Source organism: Apteryx mantelli, chromosome 4 (genome assembly GCF_036417845.1).
Source record: "Apteryx mantelli isolate bAptMan1 chromosome 4, bAptMan1.hap1, whole genome shotgun sequence".
Classification (NCBI taxonomy): domain Eukaryota; kingdom Metazoa; phylum Chordata; class Aves; order Apterygiformes; family Apterygidae; genus Apteryx; species Apteryx mantelli.
This window is the reverse complement of record NC_089981.1, coordinates 63,518,240-63,530,509: the sequence shown is the minus strand read 5'-3', so window position 1 is coordinate 63,530,509 and position 12,270 is coordinate 63,518,240. Positions and strand designations below refer to the sequence as shown.

General features: G+C 40.2%; 1 protein-coding gene across 1 annotated transcript; it reads right to left on the bottom strand.

Moving 5' to 3' along the window:
• Positions 1-55: 55 nt before the first annotated feature.
• Positions 56-12,217, bottom strand: BBOF1 (basal body orientation factor 1). The gene is made up of 10 exons (XM_067296779.1): positions 11,909-12,217; positions 9,753-9,818; positions 8,850-8,993; positions 8,361-8,441; positions 7,014-7,084; positions 6,461-6,605; positions 5,546-6,045; positions 3,906-4,010; positions 2,157-2,224; positions 56-169 (listed from the first exon to the last, which is right to left on the bottom strand). The coding sequence occupies exons 1-10, from the start codon at positions 12,200-12,202 to the stop codon at positions 144-146; spliced, it is 1,500 nt and encodes a 499-aa protein (XP_067152880.1). The 5' UTR covers positions 12,203-12,217; the 3' UTR covers positions 56-143.
• Positions 12,218-12,270: the final 53 nt, after the last annotated feature.

Here is a 12,270-nt window from a genome sequence, read left to right as displayed (position 1 = left end):
GAGAGAATAATTGCGGTGGCTGTTGGTCTTGTTCATTCAAAATGTACAGCCTTACTCAGTCTTTGGTATGAACATCCGAATATGTGGAAGGATTAGTGCAGAAGATGGTGACTCTGATAATTCAGCCTGCTGTGTAATGAATGTTAGGCTAGGAGGAATATTTTCTGTGCTGCAAAGGTAAAATATTCTCAGTATATCATCATTAACACATTGGCATTCATTCATACACCTGGGAAAGGAATGCTAAATAATAATCTTTAATAATGTCTACAGTTTCACTTTCAAATCACCTTCATTTTCTTCCTAATGAGTATAGCTGTTCTGTCTTTTCTGTTGCCCTGTTAAAACCTGCTAACTCTGTCCTTTAGAAGTTCTAAAAGTCAACTTTTCCTGTAACAAAAACAGTCTTTATTATCAAAGCTTATCTGATGCCTGAAGTACTGCAGGAATATCCCTGCACTATTTCCAGACCAATGCTTTAAATACTTGTACAATCCTTTCACGTGTGCGCAAATATCTTTTCTGATTATCTGCATTTTGAAAGACAGTTTTTAAACAGATGATTTTAAATAACTGCATTAGAAATATAAAACTTACATGTGTTTTTTTTAGTTAATAAAATGCCTCTTAGATCAAGCTGCAGTTGCTGACTGATCATGATCACAGAATCACAGAATCACAGAATCGCTGAGGTTGGAAGGGACCTCTGGAGATCATCTAGTCCAACCCCCCTGCTCAAGCAGGGTCACCTAGAGCACATTGTACAGGATCGCGTCCAGGCGGGTTTTGAATATCTCCAGAGAAGGAGACTCCACAACCTCTCTGGGCAACCTGTTCCAGTGCTCTGTCACCCTCACAGTGAAAAAGTTTTTCCTCATGTTCAGATGGAACTTCCTGTGTTTCAGTTTGTGCCTGTTGCCTCGCGTCCTGTCGCTGGGCACCACTGAAAAGAGTCTGGTCCCATCCTCTCAACACCCTCCCTTCAGATACTTGCACACGTTGATAAGATGCATCTGCCTCATCTCACTGCTGTTACTGCTTTCCACCCACCTGTTTATCCTCCTCCTGATTTCAACATTCACTATAGAAAAATTGAAGAATACATTTTCTATATTACACGTAATAAATTTCTTTAGCCTGTGTTAGAATGCAATCTTACTGCCAACTCTTTGTCTCCTATTTAAAATAGTTTCTTGCCTAGAAGACACTGCAGTCTAGATTCTCAGAACTATTTAATAGGGTAATTCCCAATAATTTAAGTTAAAGTAATGTAACCACCTTTGAGAATTGGACCCTATGGTCACTTTTGCTTCTATTTGTCTTTTTCTCCTCTTTCTTTGTAGGCTGTGAGCAGTCCTTTATGCCTGACACTATCTCCAAGTCACATGCCTAAATGATTCACTCTATCTGCAAAAAGGCCACAAGTCACTTCCATCCCACTTTTGGAAGTGACTGTTGGACTCACTGAAGGAGCTGTCTGTCATCTTTCCGTATAAATCTTTCCAGGCTCCTCTTTATGAACTTTATCTGGCTATCTGGTATCTCAGTATTACATTAAAAGTTTTGTGTGCTTGACTGCCTCATGTTTGACATATAATGCTCCATGATAACATGCCAGATGCCCTCTCTTCTAGTTCCTCCAGAGTAAGTTGATACTGTTTGCCTCGAAGCAGTGTAATTAGTGTGAAAACTATATACATATACAAATGCTTCATTTTGGTCCTTTCTCTTAAAGTGATTCTATATTGAATGCAAAATCATCTTAATAGTTTTTGCCTTTTAATCAAAAACCCCTCTGCTAGCTGAAAAGGTGTCTCCTTGTACAATCATGGCCTTTCCCAAGAGAAGCCTACAAAATTAATAAAGCTGCTCTTCGGTGACAGGAAGTTTTAGGAGGACATGAGATCAGAATTTTTATATGAGCTGAATACCTGCTGCTGAAAGACTGGAATGATCAGAAATTTCAAAATAAAACTAAAATTCCTTTCTCTCTTCTTACATACATTTCTTTGTGTGTGGACACACCACTATATATCTTCAGAAAAAAACAAAGTATTTCTAAAGTGAAAGGGATGAGAGAGAGACAATTCTATCTGTTTATAAATAATCAGAAGCTGAGGAGATGTTAGACAGTATGATATAATTTAGCATCTTACCCAGCTCTATTTTCTTCTCTAGTATCAGCGGGAGCTGGAGCTGAGATGGCAAATCTTTGCTGTATTTCCTGTGAGGAAGAAACAAGTGTAAAGTGATCCTCATCTACAGGTGATCTACACTCAGTCAGGTTTCTAGTCCCACACCAAACTCTGTTCCTTGTTTTCTAAAATTAACAACAAGCAAGAAATGCTAGGACACTTGAGCTATTACAGTACCCTATCCAAAATCATCACTGATTTGAACCTGAATTCAGTTCACTATGGAACTCTATTCTTTGCTGCTAAATTATTACAAGTAAAAGTGAATGAGGAGCGCTTAAAGAGAAATTGGATATGCACAGGTCAATGTTGCTGTGCAACAGTTTCTGCTCTTTAGCTTATTTCTAGCTATACAAACATGGGAATGATCCTCCCTTCAACTGTGAAGACTATCACAGTCACTGCCAGAGACTGAATGAAATGTTAGTTCATCAGTCCATTTCCTTTCTGATTCCCAGTCAACAGATTTATTCCCTTAACAGATATAATAAAACTGACTTCTTTTAAAGGAAGAAAGGCTCTAAGTTAGCATGTGTGTGGACAGATTATTGGCAAATAAATAGAATGTTGTCTTCCCAAAAAACAGATGATAATTACATGCAGAAAACTCCTAACGTCTTTTCTTAGAATATTAATAGAATAATATTACTTGAAATGCACACATCAAATATATGTTTTATATTGGCAATCATTGAAATTATCAAAAACTTTATTTAAAAAGAAATAAAAACTGTTTTTAACTTAAAGTCAAATTAAAGCGAAGTGTTTGTGTTCCTTTTCTCAGGCTTTCATACTATATAGCTTTACATGTGTTCTTGTACATTGGCAAATAGCGATAAAAGGAGTTAAATCCATGCATAAATTGGAAGTATAAAAGCTGCATGTACTGATGGACTAATCATTTAATTACACATATCTTACTCCTGCTGTAAAAAATTCAACAAAATTTGTTAATTTTCTATTAGTGTAACTTTTGTAAACTATGAATTTAAACCAATGCCTTTAACGTAGAGGAGGTGATTTAACACCTTCAGCATTAGCTCTCCCAAACTACATGAAAAAGTGTAGCATTTTAGATTTCTTATTTAGGTCCTCTTATGCATGCTGTCATATATTCAGTTCACAGCTTACAATGTATTTAATGCTGTTTAACTTTTGAATTTCCAGTGTAAGCCATATTTTAGACATCTCTGAAATCCTGTTTATAAACTTCTTATGCTGACAGCAATGAGCCATAGGATGAGTGTACATTCAATAACCTAGTTATGAAAATTTGTATTTTTTCAATACTGGGCAGATTGCTTTATGGTGCTCTGATTAAAAAGAAATATATGTGGGGAGTACTATTGTCACCATATATATTGTTTATTTATTTGGTAAAGATGGAGAGGAATTTGTTAATGACTGAACAAAATTAATACCACTACACTAATCAAAGCTAATTCTCTATCTTTCTGAGCACTATCAGAAGTTTTCTTCCACTTGCTTTTATTTGATACTGCACCCAAAGATCTTACAGTATAGTCTGGTGCATGTTCAAAATTAGCATATATCACCTATTAAAAAGGTTAAAATACCTCTCACCAAGCCACATCGGAAGCTCTAATGTTCAATTCAGAGTTTCTTGGAAGCCCCTGACCTAGAGTTATCAGCCTTGTTTCTCTAACAGGGAAAGCTTTGCATTCACCTACTGAAGAAACTGAGTATTACCATAGATTTGTGCCATTCATTTTGGCAAAAAGTAATCTCAGAACTCGTTCTTTTTGTTCCCATGTCAACTCACTGATATCAACTTTTTCAAACTGGATTTTTTCCCTGAAAAACATAGAAAAGATCAGTGCATTAGGAGGTAAAGTCCAAAGGAATGTCTCATGGATTCTATATGTGTAAAAAAGGTTTTCAATTCTACCTCTGATGTTCCATTGATTTCCTGGGTTGTGTTCAGCTATTCATAGCACATAAATAAAAAATAAATCTGAGCACACAGTGCTGTCAGCTTCTAAATATATGGCCATTAAGTAAATAAACCATTAAGTAAAACAAAAGCAATGATTTCTATTATACATGTACTGGTTATAAATACTATTGCTTTCTTTAAGTATTTACATATGTATTATTTTCAAGTATATTTTCCTTCCCTTGCTTCTCCACTATTCATATGTTAAAAGGTCAATTTCTACACCCAATTTTCTTTCCCAGTTCCAGTCTCCCCCCTTCTCTTCCCTCCAAGCAGAAGCCTTCTTAAGTCTCTATGATCACTTTCATCTCTGGGCTTTGAATTCATGGTGTTTCTGCTGTATCATTTCTGAGATAAGGTAACCAGAAATGAGCACAGCATTCCAATTGATTGCATGTCACTAAGTTATTCAGTGGTCAATACATACTAAGCAAATATTTTATTTGAGAGTGGGATATTTTTGATCTTTCACTAGGGATGTATACAGACTGCAGCTATGCTGGACCTTAACTTTACAGCTTGAAATCTAAGCACTTGGATCTGCTGTGGTTTGTAGGCACAGGATTACTAGCAGCAGGTTGGAGAACTGTAAAACTGGCCACTGGGGCATGTGTAGTCCCAATTTAAATTAGGCTGCATCCTAATACATATTCTGAGAGGCTTACATCTAGAAAACTGAGATTTTGTTTTATTCATTTTAAAACTTAATTCTCTCAACTGTTGCCATAGTGTGTGTGCCTGATTTTGATATATCAGTATCTATTTCATATAAAGGCTTAATTTTTACATTGTTGTGAAGCCTGAGGGAAACAGGCTTTGAAGACAGTGCAAAGTAGGGGTTTCTGAAATACAGAGGAGCAGCTGAACAAAGACTGGATTTGCCATCAACTGGATGCTTCTGTTAAAATGATCAGCAGCAAAGTAAAGAGCTGCTAGCATCTTAACTAATTTTTCAGGCTTCAGTGTTGCTAGGTCACTAGAGTGAGCAAGTGGGCTATTCCCTTCCTCTTAAAATAGAAGAACAATACCTACACAACCAAAAGGCTAGAGATGCAATAATAACTGTTAAAAAGAAATCTCAGATTATGAAACACATCCATACTGGAAATTCTGTATCAAATTATACAGCACACGGCAGGGGCCTCTTTCCAGCTTGTTATTTTTAATTACATCCATGGAAATAATAACCAAAAAGTGATAGCCTAGTGCAAAATAGGTGCTCACAAACTCATTACTAATTGATAGGATTTTACACCTCATAAAGTTATTTTTAGTACAGCAACCTCCACAAGCATTCCTAATCTGGACAATATTATCACACAGAACTTTTTTCAGGTGTAGGTAAGTTCCTTTCTGCTAGGAAGATAGAACCTAATTTTTGATGTTTCAATACCAGTAGCATTTCTCTGCTTCTTCTAGGTCTTTGTATACACTATTTGTGCTGTTTATGTTGCTTTTGAATGTTTTGATTTTGGGAAATTCTTCCTTTCCTGCACATGCTTCCATCATTTTTCTGAAATAGGCAGTTTGGGCCTTTTCCTTGTAGTGCCTCCTGCTGGCTATGATCTCCTGCTTCACGTGTTCCAGAGCACCTAGGAAGAACCTTTCCACCTCAGTCCTCTCATCTAGGATGTTCCGGGCTAGTTTCTTCACTTGGTTCATCTCACGATCCTTCATTTCTAGTAGTTGCTGCAGTTTTTTGACCTCCACCATGCCTGCCTCATTTTGTATCAGTGCCTGATGCTGCATTCTCTGAGTCTCTGTCTCAAATTCTCTGGTCATGTGACATAAGGCCTTCTCTAGCTTTTCCACTTTATGCTGCAGATCTCCAATCTGTGCTTTCTGCTGGCTGATCTGTAGGATCTTTTCCCGAACCAAACCCTCATTGGTTTCCTAAAGGATAAGGAGAAGTTATTTGGGCTTTATTTTATTCACAGCAAATCTGGAAAGTTTTTTTCCCCAACATTGACAACCTAGCAAACATGCTGGCACCTTCACCCTGGAGAGCAAATACCGATCTGGGATCAGGATTTTGTTTACAAGAGAAGCCATATAAAGGCAGCTGTGTGTAGTCTACACTACAGAGAGACCTATTCTTATGGGGCCATCATAGGAAATCTTTCCTTCTTTCTTCCTCATAATTAGGATAAAATAAGAGTTCTTTGGATAACTCTAAATTCAATAAGTGTGGAGGGCTCTGACTGGGGAGATTTAAAATCTCAGTGAACTTACACCTGTATCCAGACCTTGGGCTTCAAAGACCCGTTCCTGGGGGAGAATAAAACACAATTAAAATATGAGCAGAAACCTTCTCCTGTAACAGAAGAGTTTTGTCCCCCTCTAACTTCTGCTTGATTTTTTGCAATTCCGTTGCCTCTTTCAGGTGGCAAGTGAAAGCATCATGAAGACGAACATTCTCCTTAAACACCTCTCTCCCAGTGCTGTTCAGCTGCCTGGACAGAGGAGAACAAGACCCCAGAGCTGTAATCACAACCTTCCATGTTTGCTTATATTAAAATCAATATTTCAGTGTCCTAATTTCAGAGTTAAGCAGTAAAATTCTTACTGGTCTGTACCAAGTTTTTTTTAGCTTTGCCTGTAGTCCTACATTTGGACTGGGACAATGAGATAACAGTGGTGCCACTGTGATAACATTACCTCCATTTCTCCACTGGAACCTGTTTGAGTCTCATGGCTGAAATGTCAGGATGATGACAGCACTTACATTTAAAAGACTAAAACAGCCTAGATCATCATCTATTTTGCCCTTCAAAGCCTACACAGTACTGTGGCCAACTTGTTCCTTAGAAAACAGTGTTTAAATGGTTTTGTAGAGAACAGGAAAAGCAAGTGTTTCTTACAAAACAGCCTCACGATGGGCGGTCTCTGTCATCATTATTACTTTCTTCTCAGCATCTTTTTCTAGTCTTTTCTGAAAGGGAGAAAAGCCTGTTTAAATGCTGCCTGAGATCACATGGTGTTGAAGCTAAAACCCAACAAAGTGGAAATTCCAAAATCATACGGACAGTTTTCAACTCACACAACTTCTTGCTAAAAAACAAATGACCTCCAGAGGGCACTGAAGCTCCTGATAGACGTGAACACGGCCTCTCTGGGATCCTGACATCCCACCTCTTTCCTTTGAAAGCTGCAGCTAGCCTCCAACTCATTCATTGTACTTGTATTGACATGGCATATTATAAAATCCTCATTAAAGAACAGCCAAAACTACATAAGCCAGAGTAGTCAGTGGGTGTCGCATGAAAGGGAGGGACAGAAGGCCCTTCCTTATCTTTATAATTTACGTTTGCCTGCCAGAGCCCCCCTGTTTGAGGACTTTCCCTGGGTCAGTTTTGCAAAGTAAAAAGAATCTTTGTAATTTACCTTTGCCTAGCCAGAGCCCCCCTGTTTGAGGACTTTCCCTGAGACAGTTTCGCAAAGTAAAAAGAATAAGGTTTTATTAAAGCGACAGATACAACAGGTTCGGAATTGCCGTTGATAAATGCACTTGCTGCTACAAATTTTCTTTCTATGAGCTCAAACTAACAAATAAGCGCTTTCAATAATAATATATTTTCCCGGGTAACGTCCAACGTTTATCGGAGGCGCAAGTCTTACCAAAGAGGCGTCCCTGTTTGGGGGAGGGGAGAAGGAGGCTCGCTCGTCAGCAATCTCCAGTGAACAGGTCGGCGGTTCAATTTTCTTCCCTTCCAAAAACTTTAGTGAACTATCCTCTGTTTTATAGTTGCTGAAGGTGGGATGTGGAAGTGCGGCAGACATACTTCATTGGCCAGATTGCCATTTGCGCGGTTGTTGGGGGTATGCCCCCCTTATTTACATATCATTATGCAGCAAAGGGCATGATTTTTAATATGGTAAGCAGGGATAATGAGGCTGGGGGTACTATAGGTCAACAGTTAATCTGTGAGCAGCAGTTATTTTTTGGGATGCAACCCTTTGTGGTCAGGGGCGGACCATGATATCTCCATATCGCTCCCTCCTCCGCCGTGCAGCTGGAACAAACTGTCTGGCCTTCACCAGCTAGTTCGTTACTCATGTTGCAAAAGGGTGATGTGCTTTGGCTGCCACATACTGTTTTTCCCGTGTGCCCCCTTATCTTTCTCCCTGAATTCTCTCTTGTTCCCACATCAGTGGGAGAAATCATATTGCTTTAATAACAGATTCTTTAACTGTCTGTCAGTCTTTACCTTTTCTTCAAGGAACCTCTTCTCCAGTCTCACAACCACTTCCTGATGTCTCCTGTTTGAGGTCTCCATTCTCTCTTTTAACTGTGATAAAAAAATTTTGTCCTTAGTACTGAAGGCAATATCACATCTTCACAGCAATGCATCTATTTCTACACTGTCAAGAAGGACAGCGAAGGAAACCACCACAAAGTAAAATTGAAAGTAATTTGCAATACTAACCAAACAAATCCTAGAATCACCTTCTGTTTCAATCACAGTTAGTTTTGACTTGTTATTTGTCCTGTCCTTAAAGTGAGTTCCAGTTATGAAACTTTCATTTTATCCATCTAATGCTTCTTCTCACTCTCAGTAGACTGTACTTAAGGAAAACACTCCAGTAGATTAGCCATGTCTGTTTTCCTTCTTCACTCCCAACTTCTGTGCTGCTATGCAGACAGAAAGGTTGCTTTTTAAATAAATATTCCAAACCCATACTTATAACAAACTTACATCTTCCAGCTCTTTCTCCATAACTGCTTTTTTCCTGCGGAACTCTTTTATTAATTTCAGTTCTAACTGAATTAGGCCAATTTCTCTGACTTTTTTCTGAAATTTCTCCTCCAGTTCTTTTACTTGTTGGGTGTATTGGTCTGCCTGCAAATCAGAAATTATCAATAAGAAGAAAACAAAATGAGAGAAACTAATCATCAAATATTGTAACATAAAGCACAGAACACAGAACTGAATGTCTGAAGTTATACTGAATTACGAAGTTTTACAAACCACAAATCTACAGGAATTCATCATTAGAAAAAATGCTACAAACTCAGCAGAAACTTCCCTCCAAGAAAAAAACTAGAAATGAGCAGTAAGTGTAAAGCAACATCCATATCATCATTTATAGCCTTTTCTGCACTTCCTAATCTGAGGCACGGGAGAAAGTTCCTTGTGGAGACTACTCAATGGGGGAGATACTGTCTTAAAGTGGTGATTAACAAAATTCTGTACTTCTTACTGAAGTCAGATTAGTAAATAATATTTTTCTTAGTTCAAGAATTTTTAGTTCATGAGTAATGAATGAAGGAGAACTGCAACAGAATTCAGATTAGTTATCTTCAGCACAAATGAACATGTTTTTCCTGTGTTTCTGGCCTTACTGTTACCCAGCTGGCTCCTATACTATCTCAGATGCTATAAAACTTTCCTATTATTATCTGAAATAATACTCTACAGAGTCATAGGATAACTCCTGCATCACCATTGTTTTTTCAAGTTCTTTCCACACAAGATGCTTACATCAAAACCTTTAACGGCTAGCTGCCCTAGCTTGTTCCTCTTACTAAAATCAGAACTACTGTTCAGCCCGATCAGAGGATCCTATCGTTCTGAGGAAAAGGAGAAAAGTTCATTCACCAGTTTCTTGTTCTCTTCTTGCGCTTGCTGTTTCAAATCAATCAGCTGCTGCTTCAGTTTCTCAATCTATGAAAACAGAAATCAAGAAACAGTAAACGTGGGAGGAAAAAAGTCTCCTAACTGTTTTCTTCTCTTCAAATTTGATTATAAGAAGACACCAGAAATAGGGAAAAGTTCCCTCATTTGCAGTGTTTAGGCTGATTAAACCACATTTAAAACCAGCAAGTGAAAGAACTGGCCTTTATTTGGGTTAAGCATAGGAAATAATGCAAGCCTAAACAAAAAAAAATATGTATTAGATAAAAACAGATCTGTAAATCTACTGAAAAATTAAATTCATGCAGATAGAAGGGTTTCTTCCTTATTGTTTTGGATAGTGGTGCACAGTGTTAGAGAAGCAGTTCAGTAATGTGAACAGAAAAAGAGGAGGACAGACAGACAGAGAAAAATAGGAAGCTGAAAAAAGATGCAAGTTAGAGCTTTGATACTGGATATGGGCTGACAGAAAACTGTGGGATGTGAGCAAGAAAATTGTCTCCTGCTGTTTGACCTCCCCAGCATCCTGGGATCCAGAGCTTTGTACCTTCTTATTCAATAAACAGGACTGGGTTAAAATCATTTAATTCCATTTCAGTTTCTCTTTCTAACTGAAAAATGAGTGTTTTGTCTGATACTTAGATTAAGAAAAGTAGGAATAGGATTAAAGCAAAGCAACCTGGGAAAGATAAAATGGAAACTACAGTGTACGGCTCTGTGAAGAAGCCCTAAACTGATTCTGTGTTGGGGCAATTTCAATTTCAGTCACAGCAGCCTTGTTAATGCACTACCGAAAATGATCTTGCTTACAGAAAAATCCCCAAATCTGCTCCCTATCTCATTAAATTTAAGTTGATATGGCTTCATTTAGCCTTACTTATTCTTTCTTATTCAAAGAAGCCCTTATGGATACCAACAAGGGAAAAGAAAAAAAAAACAATATAGTTAACTGAGTACAATTTTACAGAGTTGTGACTATCTCTGCTTCAGGAATGAATCATTGAATAACATAAAAAAATTGTTTGAAAGGGATATTTGGAGGATATCTAGTCCAATCCCCTGCTCACAACTGGGCCCAATTCAGAGTTAAATAAGATTACTCAGTCAAGTTCTAAAAATCTCTGAGAATGGAGATTTCACCACCTGTCTGAGCAATCTGTTCCAGTGCTTAATCACTCACTGTGAATTCCTTTTCCTGTTATCCATTCGTCATTTCCCTTGTTGCAAGTTGTGACTGTTACCCCTTATCTTTTCTCTGTGCTCTGAGAAGAGTTTGGCTCTGTCTTCTCTATAACCCTCTTCAGGTAACAATCAGATTCCAAGCTGAACAAACCCTGCAGCCTCTTCTTATATGTTCTGTGCTCCAGCCCCCTGACCATTCTGGTGACCCTCCACTGGATTCGCTTTGGCTTACTGATACCTCTCTTATACTGGGAACTGGGAAAGATGGCCGTAGTGTTCCAGGTGTGGCCGAATGAGTCTCGGGGTAGAAGGATCACTTCTCTCAACCTGCTGGCCTTGCTCTTGCAGCCCAGAGTACGGTTAGCCTTCTTCGCCACAAGGGCGCACCGCTGACCCACTTAGATCCCATGTCCTTTTCTGCAGAGTTGCTACCTAGCACTGGGAAAGGCCCAGGACTGACTGCAATGAAATTATTCCACCCTGGGTGCATCTGTCTTTGACTCCTGGTATCCGAAATACGCTGGAAGAAAGGTCCTGCTATTACTTGTTTTGCTACAAATGGTAGTACACGTGGAAGCTATATCTCATCAAGGCAGTTTGATGTTTGGGAAATTCTGGGTGCAGTCTTATTTCCCTAAATTTACCCGAACTTAAGAAGCTTTTCTTGACTAATTAATAATGTCTGCAGATCTCTGAATAGCTGCGTTGTTGCAGCTTGCCCTTTGCAAAGAGTCCAATAAAAACGAAAAGACCAAACAGGCTCCAGCACCTTGTTCAGAGGCACTCGGCGCGCAGCGCGGCCCTCCCCCGCAGCGCCCGGTTCACGGCGGCTGCTTCGCACCGCCGCGGCGCCCTGGGGAGGGCCGGGGGCCGCCGCCGCGCCCGGCGCTGTGAGAGGGGCGAGGGCCCTGGGGGAGGCCCGCCGGCCCCGCACGCACCTCCTCCGGCTTCTCCTGGTCCTGCTTCCTGAGGAAGCCCATCACGGCCACGCTCTCCCGCTCCAGGTGCTGCTGCCGCCACAGCAGCTCCGCGGTGCTCCTGGCCAGCAGGCGGGCGGCTTCGCGGTACTCGGCCCGGGACGCCTCGCTCACGGCCAGCCGCGCCTCCCATAGCGCCGCGCTGGCCTTGGCCCGCTCCGCCCGGGACACCCGGGCCGCCGCCGTGGGCGGGGAGGACAAGCCGTTACGGCGCGGCGACAAGGGCCCGCCCGCCGCGGCCCCCGCCGCCGCCATGGCGACCCCGCCCCGTTGCCGCGGTAACCGGCCGCCGCGTCACCTGTCCCTCCTCGCGCACCGCCCGC